General features: G+C 37.2%; 3 protein-coding genes across 3 annotated transcripts; 2 read left to right on the top strand and 1 right to left on the bottom strand.

Annotated features, from left to right (window-relative positions):
• Positions 1 to 66: 66 nt before the first annotated feature.
• Positions 67 to 6,760, bottom strand: LOC113674836 (deoxyribose-phosphate aldolase). The gene is made up of 5 exons (XM_027191332.2): positions 6,096 to 6,760; positions 4,341 to 4,526; positions 3,272 to 3,426; positions 1,609 to 1,796; positions 67 to 1,017 (listed from the first exon to the last, which is right to left on the bottom strand). Exons 1-5 carry the CDS (start codon positions 6,496 to 6,498, stop codon positions 984 to 986), a joined length of 966 nt encoding a protein of 321 aa, XP_027047133.2. The 5' UTR covers positions 6,499 to 6,760; the 3' UTR covers positions 67 to 983.
• Positions 6,761 to 6,795: 35 nt separating this feature from the next.
• LOC113674860 (protein AMN1 homolog) lies at positions 6,796 to 10,863 on the top strand. Its single transcript, XM_027191358.2, has 5 exons — positions 6,796 to 6,990; positions 7,476 to 7,620; positions 7,823 to 8,040; positions 8,522 to 8,578; positions 9,727 to 10,863. Exons 1-5 carry the CDS (start codon positions 6,820 to 6,822, stop codon positions 9,913 to 9,915), a joined length of 780 nt encoding a protein of 259 aa, XP_027047159.2. The 5' UTR covers positions 6,796 to 6,819; the 3' UTR covers positions 9,916 to 10,863.
• Positions 10,864 to 13,925: 3,062 nt separating this feature from the next.
• LOC113674730 (uncharacterized) lies at positions 13,926 to 17,157 on the top strand. Its single transcript, XM_027191216.2, has one exon. The coding sequence runs from the start codon at positions 14,771 to 14,773 to the stop codon at positions 15,980 to 15,982; it is 1,212 nt and encodes a 403-aa protein (XP_027047017.1). The 5' UTR covers positions 13,926 to 14,770; the 3' UTR covers positions 15,983 to 17,157.
• Positions 17,158 to 17,391: the final 234 nt, after the last annotated feature.

The raw sequence follows: 17,391 nt of genomic DNA, 5'->3' as shown, positions 1-17,391 counted from the left end.
TTCCTCTTTATATTAAAATAATACTGATTAATGATATTATTTATAATATCAATTAATTGTTAGAACTTCAGCTGCAAAATTATCACTTTATTTTGCTTATATCACCAGGGCTAATATGATTAAAAAATTACACAGATAAGATAGAAAAAGTGCAAGTGATTTCCTAATGACATACTGTAAGTTATTATGATTCGTTATTACAGTATTTGCAGACTTGCTGAATCTGGTTGTCCTCTTATACTTAACTACAGAAACTCAACTGTTGACTTGACCCTCATCTCACCTTTTACTAAGTTTGGCTTGCTATAAATAATTATAACTGCAATATCACTAGCAACACAGAAAGTGCTGCAAATTATTGATGTGATCTTCAGAAGATGAGAATTTTTTTTTTTAACTAGAATACCAATTCTATCCTGGGAACCAATCGCTGGGCATAATTCCCAGTACTCGGTCATCTCATATATGAAAGCCCTATTTTGAAAGTAAAGGCTTAATCTACCATAGAGGCTCTCAAGTGCATGCTTGGACCCAAATTTTTCTCAAAAAGGTGTCAAGAACTAGCTGAAAAGTATGTGAAAACACTGCCTTATAAGGTTAAGATTTTTCGTAAACATTTCACATACTTTTCAATTACTTTTGTAACACCTTGCAAAAAGAAAAAATGGTGTTGATCATTTTCAACCTTCCAGTAAAACTATAAAACAAGTTGGGTAATGTGTGTATGTTTTCAATTTTAACACCTCAATTGCAATAAACCTATCACATAATTTCAGAAGAGCAGTTTCATTTTTAAACCACATTTAAATAGTCACATTTAAAGTTCTGATGAAAAATTGCCCTTTTCCATGTGTGTGTATAATATTTCTCAGTGCATATGCATTTTGTCCAATTACATAGTGTCAAAGACTAATTCAGTCCCTTTCCCTTTAAAAAATATCCATTGTATTTTCTAACACTGTTAAGCCTAAATTTACTATTCCTCACGCCATAGGTATTTCATGTTGAGCAGCATATCTAAACAAAGTAAAAGAAAAAAATGTTACTATAAGGAGTAATACTGGTACCTATTTTTAAATTAAAAGCCTCTACCCAAAAATTTTTTAGAGATCAACACAAGTTATTTGATTGTAAATACATGTACACTGCAGCTGTGGAATAAACAGTAAACAGTACCATTACCATTTCATTCTCAAAAGAGTTTAAAAGGATGGAAGAAAATCATTGGCATTTAAAGCCCTCCAGTGGACACATTGTAAACAAACAGAATTGCAAAGCGCCCATGAAATTTGATTACAACCTGACTAATACTCTACATCTGGTGAGAAAAATACATGAAAGTGAAAACAGATATGTACAATGCTATTACATGTTTATGACTTGCATCAAAATTCATTATGATTGTTGCTTTACTTGATAAGAAATAATATATTTTTACCTTCAACTAAAATGCTACTGGTCCAAGTAACAATAAATCCTATATCATTTTATTAATAATATATGACAACATATTAAACATGCCATTTCCCCTTCTCCTGCATTAAATTTATTTAGTAGTCTGCCCTGTTAATTTCAAATTAAAGTACAAAATTACAAACTGTAACAAACCTTCCAGTTACAAAGTGGAAAAGTTGCCTCTCTATGTCTCCCAGCAGTGAACTGGCACCAATCCTAAACAGATCAGGGTGTGTCCAATCATCCCCAAGTTCTTCTTTCATCAAAGAGAGCCATGTTAGGGCATCTTTAGCACTGCGGATTCCACCGGCTGGCTTAAAGCCTACCTTGTGACCTGTTTGCTATGTTGAAAAAAAGAAATTAAAAGGGCATAGACTGCAATGCCCTTGAACAGTAACAAATAATTTATCATACAATATATTAAAAATGTTACACCCTTGTTGAAAATTTTGGGAGGTCCTTAGGGCAAAATTCAAATTGTTCACTTTTAATCCAAAAGTGTTGGTTTCTTCTATTTACATGTAAATAAAATCTAGAGTGACATCAATTATACCAGCCCTTCATTTCCCAGTGCTCGTTCTTATAAAACTGGTCCTCATCATTTATATTTACATGTACAGTATTATATCCAGCAAATAGTTGAAGAGCAAAAACAAAATTACCACAGAGGAATGGGGCAGCAAGATTTACTTAATAGGTTTGAGATCAAAGCGGGATGTTTCCATAATCAACTGTAACATCATACAAAAACAAAAAGACTTGACAACAAACTTTACCACTCAAGGGTTTATTCTCACTAACTTCTCGACAGAGTCGCACAGTAAATCACAGTGCAGTCTATCAATCACCTCCAACAATGTGATTATAACATTGGCTCTAAATTTTAAAATAGCTGTCTTGCTTTTTTCAAATTACAGAGGAAGTAATAACATGATCAAAGAAAATTCAACAGCGAAGTGCCAAAAATATGTTACTCAGTGTGGCAAGACACTTTTCAAAAGTAAGATATGAAGTTTTTGCTGATTTAAGTGTGGAAACTGGTTGCCTATCTCAATACCAGTAATCAAAATAATACTTGCGACAAAATATTCTATGCACTGCTTTCTTCATTTACAGAATGGTTGTAACAACAAAAATTTTACTATTAATAGAACTTGAAAGAATCAAGGCAATTACAGAACAGCCCCAGACCCAGTGAATATTGTAGAATAATCCCCTTGACTTTGTCTCAGATATTACCAGTATTCAACAATATTCAAGTCTCCTTTGGCAAATGACTGTTTTAAAAACACAATAGTCACAGAATATCAGCGCGTACATGCAAAGATGTCAACAAATTATCACATCGCAACAGTTACAGTATTACCCACACCTTGAAGGCTCCATAGCTATTTTAAGGGTCAAATGGAGGTAAATTCTTAAAGCCCAGTAGCCCATGACTTTTACTGCTTGGTCTCAGCAGACTGGTAAGACTGTTACTCCTTAGTGGAATGCTCATCCACCGCAAGTTACCCTAAGCATTTTTATCAAGTTTCTTTCACAGTTTCCCAGACTAGCCACAAATAATGCACCTTTAGATGCAAAGAGATACTTAAAAAACAAGTATTCAAGCTAAGAACAGAACCCAATGATGAAGTCAGAGCTAAAACCAGCTCCTTGATCAGGAGTCTAACAAGCTAGTCACTGGACACTGTCTTCTCATGCTTGTGTTGAGAGACATTGAATTGAACATTTCTGTGTACTTTTGGCTCTCAAGAGCCAAAAACATTTGGGCATGCAATGACATATCAAATATAAATAAACATATATAGCATACCTGATAGTAATCCCTGACTGCCCGCACCATAACCAGTGCAACAGGAAATGTAGCATTAACTGACTCTTTACCAGTTGATGTTTTAATAAAGTCAGAACCAGCCATCATGCTAACCAGACTAGCTTTATAAACATTTGTTAGAGAGCCAAGTTCACCTAAGAAAAGAGATATATCATTACTGAATGCTTACCATAAGCATACAGTATATAAACAGAGGTCCCAAGAGATCAAAAATGGCCCACAATCTAGGAGCTTTTACAGAAGCAACTACATGTAGGAGTGTTGCTACCCATTATAACCTGCTCCAGGCCTCAGTTGGTAGAAGCAAGCAAGAAAGCAGGCAAACAACAAACTGACCCACAACCTGGCAGCTTTCATGGGCATGAAGCAACTTAGAGTGTTGCTACCCATCATAACCTGCCCAAGGCTTCAGTTGGTCGAAGCAAACAAAAGGACAGGCAAACAATAAACTGGCTCACAATCTGGGAGCTTTCACAGGCATGAAGCTACTAAGTGTTAATACTCATTATAACCTGCTCCAGACCTTCATTTGGTGGTGTCAAGTGAAAGACCAAGCAAATAAGAAACTGGCTCACAATCTGGGAACTTTCATAGGCATGAAGCAACTAAGAGTGTTGCTACCCATCATAACCTGCCCCAGCCCTCAGTTGGCAGGAGCGAGTTAAAGAGCAGGCTGTTGAAATTACAAATGGTGGTTATGGTTGCTAGCATAAAATATTTTACAGCTGTTTCAGGAAAAGTTTTTGGAAAAAGGACAAAAGTGTATGCAAAAAATCTCAAATAAAAAATGGTTTCCAAATAATCAACAAATTTCAATAAGTCAAATAAATAAATTTACCAAACCCACAATGCCTCATCCTTTTAATGATGTTTTTAACAGTTCAAGACTTTTAAACAACCCACAATTCCTTTAGGCACTGTCTCATCCACTTAACACTTATTTTTCTGACAACCTTTCTGGAAACAGCTATATACAATGTATATTTACCACAAATATGATCAATGCCATTCACAATAGACAAGGCTATAAAATTATCCCTAATTGTACCTGTGGCAATGATTGTCTTAAGATGGGCTTCTCCACAAGCTTTGCGCATTGCCTGTACTTCATTGTAAAGTGCTTCCCAGTTACCCTCCAGAACAAATGCTCTGCTGATCACAATGTCAATCTCTGTGGCACCTGAAGCTACTGCAGTTTCTATCTCTTCTAGTCTTTGCTTGAGGGGTGTCTGGCCTGAAAACAAAAACATTTTATCAATCTTAAACCATTTGACTACTGAAAGTGACAAACATTTAATTTTTCCTTACAATATCACCCCTGAATCACAGATTAAGGTAACAAGAACTTAAGGAAGGATCACCAACTAAGGAAGCTCTTATGAGATAATTTTGGTTTTATCATCTGAATTGATTATGTAAACTGGCTAACTTAATACATCATCAAATCAGTTACCAAAATTAATAAAGGGGCAAGTTTCTAAAGAAACTGTGGTGCTGCATTGGTGGGAGAGTATAACAGGTAATTTAGTATTAACAACTGAGTTGAAAACATAAACTAGCCACTGTAAAGGGCAAAAAAGCTGACATTTCGAGCGTTAGCCCTTCATCAAACCCTCTGACAAAGGGCTAATGCTCAAAATGTCAGCTTTTTTACCCCTTACGGTGGCTAGTTTACATTTTCAACTCAGTTGTTAATACTAAATTACCTGCTAAAACCAAAATTATCCTGTAACACTTCCCTACTGAGGCAGCACCAAAGTTTCTTTAGAAACTTACCCTATTTATTCATTTACCCTTGTCAGAACCTTAGGAAATGTATAGAGAATAATGTGAAGAATACACATAGTGATGTTTAGGTGTAGAGGATTAAACAAAAACAAAACTAGTAAGACAAGACTAAGCACAATTGTGAAATACTCATTTAGGGAAATAACGAATGCACATTGTACTATTAATTCTGAAAAGGCCTTGAGTATGTTTATATTGGAATACCAAATTTCACCCACAGGCTTCACTTCCATGGGGTGGACTAGTGAATTTTAATGAGTCAATATTCACCAAATACTGAAATAATAGCAATACCCACATTAAAACAACAAGAAAGAGGCAAAGATTCAAGAAAAATGTCAGAGCAAACAAGGCTTGGAAGTAAATTTTCTGCGAGTAAATGTCATCTGGTATAAGAGCTATTGAAAATACTATTACCAGCTAGAATTGCCATCTCTCTCCTCAACAATTGCCACTTAGGTTTGTTGTGCAATAAGATGGGGGGTGTGGCAGGGGGTGTGGCATTACAATCCAAAATTATGGTTGTAATCAAGACCATGAAAAGCCTTTCTTCTTCAAAAGCTCATTGAAAGTGATTCTTTCTCTATCTCTGAGCTGTACTGTACAATCCCAAATATCACAAATATCACTCCACATCTCTTCTCCTATGTCCCCCTTGAGTTTGGGAGAAAACAGGAGAAGACATGAAAACAAAAAAAGCTGATTGGAAATATTACAAAATATTAAGGTTATAACAGAAAAATTTGGATAATAATATCTAAATGCTGGATCTTTCAATGATAAGCAAAGGCTCCAACCAGAAACAAAAGTTTCAACTTAGTCACTCTTCAACAAACACTATAGACGCAATTTTTTAAAAGGTGGAGGGGGAGGAGGGGGAAGGGGGAACGGGTTATACTTGGATGAAAAGCACATTTAATTCATAGGAGTATTTTCAATAACTGGTCAACGTCGAGGTGTAAACCAATTTCTTAATTTTAAGAAGCAGTTTCGATAATTTCATTTTGTTGATCACCTGCTGGGAATCCTGCAGCCACTGAAGCAATTGGAACCTTGGAGTTAAGATTCTCGAGAGTCTTTACGGCGTCTGGGACACGAGACGGGTACACACAAATAGCACCTGTAGTTATTCCCTTGTCTGCCATACCCATGCTTTCCAGTAAGTCTTTCCTTACAGGATTTTGCGCTTTGAAGCAGAGTCGGGACACGTTCGTCGCGGTGTCATCTCCAGACAGGGTGGTAAGGTCGATACAAGTCACTGCTCTCAAAAGCCATGCCGCTTGCCATTGCTTCTTTACTGACTGGCGAGTCTTGAGCGTATCAGCCCGTCGTTTTACAGCAGGAAGGTTAACTCTTGTCCTACCTACCCACTCTAAATCTAGCGGAATGCCTGGATTACGCACCAAGTGTGAAGACATGTTAGACAACGTGACGGGCAGTTAGAGTACACGAAAGAGAGGAAGCTGGGTAAGAGGACTCTTACAGACTGGGGAAAAGCTAAAATTCGCTTGATCATGGCCTATATTAAATTTTTCCAGAAAATTAAGAAAAATTACAGCTCTGCAAAACTTAGAATACAGCACCATTAGACCCTTTTCTATCAGTAAAAGAAGCTGCCATGGAATACTAGTTAAGTAAAACCAACACCAAAACCAAATGATTTGATTCCCAAATGATCATGAGCCCACATATAGAAAGACAGTTACTAGCGGTTGCCACCCATTATAACATTACAAAATATGGCGGTTTTTGCCGTGGTGAGCAGTTTGCAAAATCATTGCCTCAGAGCAGTAGCCGGCCAGTTACCAAATCATGAAACCTCGTTATCCCAGCTTCCTGTCGAGATTAAGACAAAGCTGGTTAATCTGCTATCAAAACGAGGTCTTTTAACGGACGCAAATCTTGGAAATGTAAGTAACACATTGTCCTTGGATCTAGAAGAAGAAAACGGGGACTGGGATTTTGCCCAGACTCTTGCTGAGAAAGTGGGATTTAAGGATTGAAAATGTAGTAGATGAAATGGAGGCAGATTTTATTTTCTTTTATCGCCGTTTTAATTTATAATTACTAATTTGCAATCAGCACCACTGGACTGATGCCTTTGCAGATTGTTTAAGGTTCTGATTCATTTGAAATTACCTACAAGTTAAGATGGTTATGAGCTGTCTGTTTATTTGGAAGATTCATCGCCATTAAAATATTATGGCACTGATACTCTCCTTAACCCTTTAACTCCCGTGAGTGACCAAGACAGAATTTCTCCTTGCTATATCTATACAATATCATGCAGACAAGTGATGAGAGTGAAGAAAATATCACTTAATATGCCACTCAGTACAGGTTTGACTGTAGTGTTTTTGATGTAATTAGTATTTGATTGTCATTCTTATTTAAGGTATTACACCCAACACTTAGGGAGCTGGAGTTGTGTGAATGTGCAATTTCAGACAGAGGACTTTCTTTCATCTGTGTTTGTAAAAACCTAAGAAAATTAGACTTAAATGCCACCAAGAATTCCAGAGCAGATGTTACATCTGAAGGTATGTTGCACCAGACTTTGGTTCCTTCACACAGGGTCTTTTTTATAATTTTTATCAATTTAAAATGCAGGCCCTTTGGAACATGTGATAAAATGATATTTATTCCATCAAGGATAACTACTACATGTATGCACCAAATTTTACATTTTTCAGGGTATTGCAGTATGTAATTTTTATATTTTCTGATATTACTTTTCAACAGGTATGAGCAGAGTGTTTTTATCTTGTTGTTGCCTTCAGACTGTGTACCTCCGCAGATGTGTTAATCTTACAGATGATGCTGTTGCTGCTTTGACACAAAACTGTTTGCAGTTGGAACATCTCAATTTATGTGGATGCAATAAAATAACTGATACATCTCTCCAGCTCATAGCCCACAACTGTAAATTCCTTCAAAGTCTTAATCTCTCAAATACTAAGGTTAGCAAACAAGTTTATTTTTCCTCAAATATAATCTCTTATACTAAGTTAGGTATAGTGAGTGCATGAGTGTAAAATTACCTGGTAAATAAGAAATAGAACTGGGTATAGGATCAATGTATTAGAATATTTCAAAACTTTTTCTCCTTCTTTATGGCAATGTTGCTGTGTTAACTAGAGCATCAAAATTATTTTGTAGTAATTGGAAGCTTTGATATATCATGATCCAAAAAAGAAATCTATCTTACCTTTCCTTTGATTACTGTGTGTACTGTTCCAGATTTTTAAGGCTAAATTTTTATAACTGTGCATTTTTACCACCTTTTGAAACTAGATTTCCTTAATTTCAACCATTAGAAAAAGTCTTAGATCTCAAAAATGATTGCATCTTGACCTGCCATGTATAAAAATTTTGAAAACAGCCCTGAGTTGTTTCAAAATGTTGCCTATATAAAAGCAGTTTTCTTTTGTGCACTTTCAGGTTACTGATAATGGTATACTGTGCTTGACAAGTGGAAAATGTCAACATTCTATCAAAGTAAGCATAGATCTAAGAGGGCCACTAATCTATCATCAACCACAAGATCACAAAAAAGTTTTATATAAAAAGAAATATCTCTTTGACCAACTTCTACCATTGTGTGTGGCATTGAGAGTCTTCCATCCTGAGGATTAAAATCCCATTTGTTTGGTCTTTCAGTGTGTTCCTTTAGATTGATCACTTTGAAGTAAAGAGCAGAGTATCTTTTACTCTTGAAAACAGTTTCAAAGTTTATAGAATGTCTCAAAGAAAGTGAGCAAGAGCAGATTTAAAAGATTTTATTTTACACTAGGTCAATGGGTCAAAGTTTCAATTACATCACCCTTGCTTGTGCCTGATACATCCTTCCTTACCCTCTCTTATAAACAAAAGTCTCAAACTAAAATTAAAGTAGCTAAGTCAGAATATTATGGCCCTGCAATATAAAATGAAAAATTTATGTTGTTGACAACTGTGCAAAGAAGAGGGCACAGGAATGTATACTTAAATTCCAAAGAGTAATTTTTCATTAACCCTTTAACTCCCGTGAGTGACCAAGACAGAATTTCTCCTTACAATATCAATACAATGTCAAGCAGACAAGTGACAAGAATAAAGAAAAATACAAGTTAGGGGATTATAAGTTGATCCAATACCAATTTCTCCAACTAACATCACAAGAACTGTATGGCAGACAGTTAGGAGAATTACTAAAGAGATCTTGGGAGTTAAAGGGTTAAGTGTCCAAAATTATTCTGGATTGCATTGGGTTTGCTTCATTGCACTCGGTGATTGTCAAAGGGAACTAACCAATCAGATGCAACCTGGTAGCACCTGTTTCCCTTCGCTTTAGAAAATTTACATTTTTCACTTCAATTTTCATTGACTACTTTTGACATTTTCCTTTGCTCTGATCGGTCATTTTGACTACTTTGGATTTGTTCTTTAAATACTTAATCAAAGCCGGATTATTTCTCAGCTAAAGAGTTCGTATGTCAAACCAGATCCAGATAAAAATGCCCTTATAATTTAGGTCAAGATCATTGCTCTATCTCTTCAGAACCAAGGTCAGAATTCAACCATGAACTTACCATAAGATAATGAAATATGCCGAGAAATTTAAGCTTGAAATTTAGGGATTTTTTTACGATTTTTTAATATCACAGGAAGTCCAATTGTCGCATTGCGTGAACATCTCAGATGACAGCATTGAGGCGTTACTCACTTGCTGTCCAAGAATAAACATTCTTATCTTTGATGGCTGCCCTAATGTCACTGACCGATCCCGTCAAGCTCTTGAGGAGGTTATGCTCCGCGGCGGCAAAATGAAACAGTTATCATGGACGGTATATTAACTGTAGTAGCTGAATTTGTGACCTGTGACATATCAATATTACTAAGCTTCTGACAGCTTGTTCAACCTCAACGGTATCGTCAAAAAAGCAAAGGCATTACTCGGCATCCAGTGACGTTCTTTCTCTGTCGCTTTACCTTTTAGTTTAATTTATCCCTTCTTTGTCACTTTTGTCGTTCTTAACTCATGTTCTCTTCGTTGCAAACTTTTCTCCTTTCTGTGTGTGCTAACTTAACTTGTGTGCCACTTAACTTGAAAGCTTTGCCTACAACGGATTTTGCGCTCATTCCCTGAACATATCATTGTCTTACTTTTTTAATTTCTTTTTTTGTGCACGGCATAGTGTGGAGTGTAATAATTCGAGAGTATGAATTAAAAAATGGTCTCTGCAGATCAGTTATAGAACTCTTTCGTGTTTCACCATTTCCTCAACGAAATGCATTTGAATGATCATCGTGTTGACCTGTTTCTTAATTCCAGTGAGTATAGGTGCTAAATGAAAAAAAAATTGAATCAGATACAACAAAAATTTGGCAAATTTTTGGGAATAAATGAACCAAAAATAGAGATTTCCCTAAAGTCATGTTGTGTAGTACATTATTGTCTGATCGTGGACACTTGTGTACAATTTCAGTCGCTAGGGTCTGATTTTAGGGACTAGTGTCAAATTTTTTATGTCAGTATCCGATTGCAGATGCCAGTGTCCAATTTTGGACACTAGCCTGATTTAAGACACAATTGTCTTTAATTTAAGAAGAAAGCGACAAAACTTTTGAGTCTGTGAAACATGTTTCGACAGAAACTTCTGTCATCTTCAGTTAATTATTGTAAAAAGCGTTGGAAGTTGAATTATATAGTAGATAGAACAGCGCTAATTATGATAAATAGTGACAACAAGAAAAGAGGTAAAGCATGAAAGTGTGAGAATTAAAAGGATAGTTTTAGATTTACATGGTGTAATTGTTGATTCAAGGATGGTTGTTCTCTTTGAATGTGAATAGCCTATTTTATCTTAAGTTGAAAGCCGGTAGAGGCGTGATCTAAAATATGAAAGTTATCTGCTGAACACAAAGCGCGACAATGCGGGAGAATCTTTTTTAGTCAGTAATTAAAATGGCTGCTCGAATTGCTTAATCGTGGGTATCCAGGCCTTGGGAATGTCGATTCCGCTATCCCTATTGATGTTGTTGGGATGAAGTCTTATATGGATCGCCGCCTGATTTTAGACTCAAGTGTCTGATGTTAGACATTGGTGTTCAATTTTAGACATTAGTGTCCGCTTTGGACATTAGTCCAAAAAAACGGTTTGCCCACTGAAACAGTGAACATTGCTCGCATTGTATATGGTTGAACATTTATTGAAAATGATATCTTTGCATCATACCGTCAAAGTCAAACAAACATTTAAAGAAGTGTTTAATAAGTGGGAAAGACAAAAGTGCGCAAATGTAAGTTTTCAATTTTAAAGCTAGAAATTATGTTCACAACATTTTTTTCATGTTCCCTTAATGATAAACGCCCACGCAACGCGGTGTAATAATAGGTCGCGTGGGGCTAAACATCTTTAGCAGTTGACTCAGTTATTAGCCGTAATGATCATGATCATTACAACAAATCTGAATTGCATTTTCCCATTCTATAGAAACAACCCAGGAACTGGACTCTACGCATAGTATTGTGCAGGGTCAAAAATCGCGACGAGCCGTTGTTAGAGTGCACTCTGATTACCGTAACGCTTCCAAAATTATCTAAAAACCTCCACATCACTGCAAGAAATATCGATGAAACACCGACACCGCCAGATGTTGCATGTACACGCACGATTTACGCACTCAAAGGAACACGTCACAAAGCCGTATATACAAGACACTTGCATGTGTTGTGGACCGTTTTAAAACTACACAAGGCACACCGCAATACCGCAATGTAGAATTTCAATTACCGCAATGCCTCCCAAAAAATTGCGCAACACTGAAAATCCCAATGTTCTCTTTTTGTCCTCATTCGAATGTTTAGTCCAATCTAATCTGACACGACAATAGCTAGCATCTGGGGTGCCATAATTGCCAAATAATGATATGTTTATACCTCAGTAAAGAACATCTTGTTTTACATAAGCAATATTTATTTTCGGGTCACCACCTCTGAACTAACCACATAAAGTTTGTTCTAAAGATATTGTAATCCCTAATCCCTTTCGCATGTGCGATGACTCCTTATTGGACCCCTTTTTGGATCATTTTTGGACTATTTTATGAGGGGGAGAGGCAGACCAGTAGTGCTTAGAGAGAGGTGGGATGCAGTCTATCAACACTCAGGGAGGGGTAGGAGGCACACTATTGTTAATGAGTCCATTGGTCCAAGGGTCGAGTGGTCCAGTCCATTTTTTAACCCTATACCGGTTCATTTGGATCGTCTAACCTTTCCCACGGTCAGCGCTGAATCTTTATCGGTTTAATAATTAAGATGGGGAATCTGATAACACAGTAAACGGCGAAGATAAAGAGATGGGGGCAGCGTATGTTAATTCTTAGTCCGAAAAAAACTATAGTTATTAAGGATTATTTTCCACCCAAACGTGGTATGATGAACTATATGTTATTTTTCACCCAAACGTTTCGTTAATCAGTGGTTTCGCTGAGGAGTTAATTTCAAGTGGGTGCCGAAAGAAATCCCTTTATGTCCTTGTTTGCGTGTCTACGCCCTGCACTCGGTTTAACAACACGCGCCACCTTGTCGACCAATCAAATAAAAGGTAAAACTAATCGATGGGATTTTTCTGGTTTTGCAAATCTGACTTTACGACTTTTAAAGTCTTTCTTCAGTTTAAAAACAAAGATAACCACCGAATAAATTGGAAAAAAAACTTTTTAAGTTTTTGATTGAGATCAGAGAGCAAAATTTCGCTTTGTGAAGCATCCTCTTTCTCCTTTCTCTCGCGTCCTCCCTTTCTTCGAGGGAGCGGGGAAGATTGACGGGGAGCTAGCGCGAAGTCTCGCATGATCCGTCAACATTTGAGGATAAGAGTTATTTGGCCTTGCACATATTTACGGTTGCTTTTCCGTGATTCAGTAATGCATGTCTATATCTCCGATGTTTTGAATTTTTTGCAAGGAACAGTTTTTCAAATTTTCTGCTTGGAAAGAGGAAATGGAATGGATACAATTTCAAGAATTATGTTTAGTGTTGCAACACGAGAGACAATGCGCGTTCTCGTATGTCTTTAAACTGTTTGGCACTCCTTGCGCCTTTTTCATCATCCTCTCCCTGTCCCTTGGTCTACTTGGTCAAACTATACTGACGATGTGAAACAAAAAGGCAAAACTCTTACATTCTTCCTGTGGTCGGTCTAATCTACTCAGCATTATCAAGAAATTGTCACTGATAAGTGATAACTTGAGATCCGAGCAGATGGTCAAAGACGCGATGACAGACTTCAACGCGCGGAAACATGTGACCCTAGTAATGTCCAAACCAGACCGCCTATTATCGTTAATTGAAGATATTTAGAAGTCACAATGCTTCTTTTATACCAAATTAAGTTATAGCCAAGGATTTTGTTTCTTTTTCGAAAAATTTCTCCTTTTAGAACCGCATCATGTTTAAATTTTTTTGTTTACATCAAAGGTTAATTCGGTTACATTGGGTCTTAGCGCAATGTCATCTGATTTGAATTCATTGCATTATATGAGAGCAAGATGTTCATAGCATCCGCACGATACATCCTAAAACCATTTTAAAATATTCAAAAAGGAAAGCCGATGTTTTTTTTTGCTAGGTTTTAAAGGCGTCCATTCACTCGCTGCCAAACGCGCGAGCATTTCGTGATATAGCGCCACTTTCATTTTTCTTTTAAAAAACAGGCAGCAAAATTAAAGCAGACAAAATGAGGTTTTAATTATCGCAAACCACGCAATTTTTTCAATAAAATTTTTGGTTCTTAATAAGCTGCCTAATATGTTTGTTTTTTATTTAAAAGAAACCGAATGTAACAAAAAACGATAAGATAAGAGAAATTAAGCATTAGATTACGCGTCAAGTGGATGAGAGAACAGATCTTGCCATGATCGCGGTGGCCATGATCGACTGAGCGATCAAACTTTTGCTCACATATTTCACCAAACTTTGCATTCCTGATTCTTTATTGAAGCTTTCTATACACTTCCTAACATTAAATCTTTAATGTTTCTACCAATTAAGAATCAATTTTGAGATATCTTTGGAGATAACCATCGCGTGTTCAGTCCAGTTTGATTAGACCAAATTCAGCATTCCAGCTGACTACATTAATTACGCAATCTCGTAAGCAACGCTTGCTTAGGTCTTGCACGGTGGTGTAATAGACCCACTTTTCACTCAATTTGACTTCAAAAGGGTCAAGATTTTCTCGTCAATTTGAAAAAGATTAAATAAGTGAAATTGTCCAGAAGAAGGGGATCAAAACAAACATCAGTGCGACAATCGCTTACCGATGTTGAAATTTTCATTTCCTGTTGACGGTGGCAAACAGGAAAAAGATGCAGGCCCCTTTCCCGAGTTTGAGGTCACGCGAAAAAATGTTTTGCCAATAAGAAACACATGGTAGATCTTTAAGCACCCGATAATTGTTAAATAAACTAAGTCACCAATTGTTTGTACTTATTGTTTTTCAATAGCCCCGGTTCGAGGCAAGATTTGTTAAAGAAGTTGGTACAGTCGAGGAAAAAAGATATTGAACATCGCCGTTCGACAACGCTAAATTCTCTCTAGTGAGATAATGGTAAAGTGTCAAGAAAACAGTAAGACCTCTTCAAAGCTCGTGCCTTAGTTACCCCCTGCCAAATACCGCGCCACGAAACCCTACCCCTGCCCTTTATATGATCGGCTTTTATACCAAGAGCATCCCACTTGAATTAAGAGCTTTGTGTTTGCAGCTGCAGCGACACGTTGAAAGTTTATCGAAAATGTGGCATAGTGAGTTTACAACAAATTGGCCCGGTATGGTTCAGCAACAGATGCTTCCATCTAGTTACCTTGAAGACGACGACGACTCACACGTGAAAAGGCCAATGAATTCGTTCATGATCTGGGCAAAAATTATGAGAAGGAAGTTTGCTGAGGAGAACCCTAAACTGCACAATGCAGAGATCAGCAAGCTGCTGGGCAAGGCGTGGAATGAGCTGACCACGAAGGAAAAGCGGCCGTTTGTCGAGAAAGCAGAAAGGCTTCGAATTCGTCACATGAAAGAGCATCCTAATTACAGGTACACGCCAAAGAGGAGATCGCAAGACAGAAGGCCTGGTCAGCGAACAAACTCCACTTACATGAACCCGAGCTTCATCAGCAACATTTCAAACGTTGTAATGAACAGTCAGATATTTGGACTGCCTCCTACTCCAGAACTTAGTCCTAAAGACAGACATTGTGCTTCCACTCCATACATGGACCATGCAGGACAATACTATCCGACGGGATATGAAGATTGGAACTACAATACGTACAGGGAATCGTTCGGCAATCATCGTGATTACAATGGTTATCCTCCGACAAGATTAGAAAGAGACCAAGGCAGACCTCAATTTAACGGTCCTTCAACCTCTGACTATCCTAATCCACGATTTAAAGGAGCCATATGCTTCACACAAGATAGAGACACTTTTAGTTATAATGATGAGACTAGGCCTGGCACAAGCTCAGAACAGATGTTTCACCCAGAAAACGCAAGGAAAGACGTAACATTTCCACCTTGCGCATATCAGTCCGGAAAGATAAAATCACCAGAGAATTATTATTTTAATGAACCTCGTTCATCGATTGTCAAAACTGTGGTACATTCCGCAGGAAACGTTGGATCTACGTTGGCCACAGGCGAACAGCAACAATCTCAAAAAATCGTCAGAAGAACACGCTTAAGTTCTTGTAGATTTGCACAGCCTCAAACTGTAGAAAATGACGACGAAGAAGAAGGTGAAGATTATTCTGGACGGATGAGAGAAAACTCGGGGACAATTCTAGAAAATTTCACCGAACTTTTAAGCGATGATTTAGACAGAGAGGAATTTAGTATGTATCTCGCCGAGGCGTACTGACTGAAGTAAATTCTTCCGTTGTAAACACTTTTAAGGATCAGTGTTCCCCATCGAAATCATCGCATAATGGTAAAACTGTGAGAGACGAAGCACAGTTTTTATCCGTGAAAGGCCGGCATTAAATTGCTATTTGTTAAATATATTAGAGGGTGGCACGAGTGGTTAACGAGTTTAGAATGATATTACATCATACTAATCGAGAGTGCTTTTGCTGTAAACAAACTGCTGTATCCTGTGTTTTTGGGAACTGTTTTCTTTCACCTACAGAGTGTCTCGAGGACTTGTGAACAGCGCATTTGCAGGCCGTTGATAGAGGCCTGCTATTATCCGTATATAGCGTTTGTGACGAAAACCTTTCGTTGTTCCACGGCGCTGAAGCTGCAATGATAAGGCATTGAAAAAAGTCGAAGGTTATCTCCTACGATTGATAGCTTACTTACTTTATTATGTTAATACTATGCTAGAAACATTAGGAATTTAAGTGCAATTTTGGTTAAATCCGTAGCAAATGTCGCCTTTTAAATTTGCAAAACAGCTTCAGCGTTGTAGCAATTAAACATGATAGCTTGGTCCAGACGCCGACGTGTTCATAAATCAAGTTCTCAGTGGTTCTTTTGCATCATACCGGCAAATTTAAAATGGGCTTCAATTTGCACGGGATCATTTTCAAAAATTCATAATTGTCATACAGTCGGGACCTTGTTGCGAGGAACAGAATTAGAAATGTCTTATGTCACTGATAAATGTTTGATGCTTTTTTTTCAAACTATTCTCGTTCTTTACGTTCTTGAGGTTTCTGATGTCCCCTGCTGTGGCAAACTATCATAGCGACAGTTGTCGACAAAACCGCCTACTATGTGTGCTGCAGTTTGTAGATAACTTTACGAGGCGGTGAAATTTCTCAAATTATTATAGGAGCTGTTGACTGATTACGGCTTAAACATCTCGGTCGTTCCTGCGTTAAATACATAAACATCTTCTTTGAAGCAGGCTTTTTTTTTGGCATGGAAGCTGTTCAGAGACGTATCAGAATTTATAGGCAAACTCACTGGGCATTAATAATTATAATAATTTATTGACTTATACTCCGCAGTTATCAATATAAACTTTTCAATTACGCATCACAATATTAAAAATTCAACTGTATCTAGATATTAAATGAGCATTGCACCAAAGGATTAAGTCTGACCTACTATTGCAGAGGAATTTAACCAAAACGATTCCCAAATTAATCGACAAAACCATTACCGTGAATTTCTGGTTCATTTTAGCCTATGTAAAAAGTTGGTGACTAGGAATGATCTGATGAGAGCCCAACATAGGTTTTCAGTTAGAACTTCCAACAGATTTTTAAGAGAAATGAGGCATTTCATGGTCCCACGGCTTAACTTTTTCTGACTCGAGGAACA

This window comes from Pocillopora damicornis, chromosome 2, assembly GCF_964200805.1.
Source record: "Pocillopora damicornis chromosome 2, jaPocDami1.2, whole genome shotgun sequence".
NCBI lineage: Eukaryota > Metazoa > Cnidaria > Anthozoa > Scleractinia > Pocilloporidae > Pocillopora > Pocillopora damicornis.
This window is presented reverse-complemented; position numbering and strand designations above follow the sequence as displayed.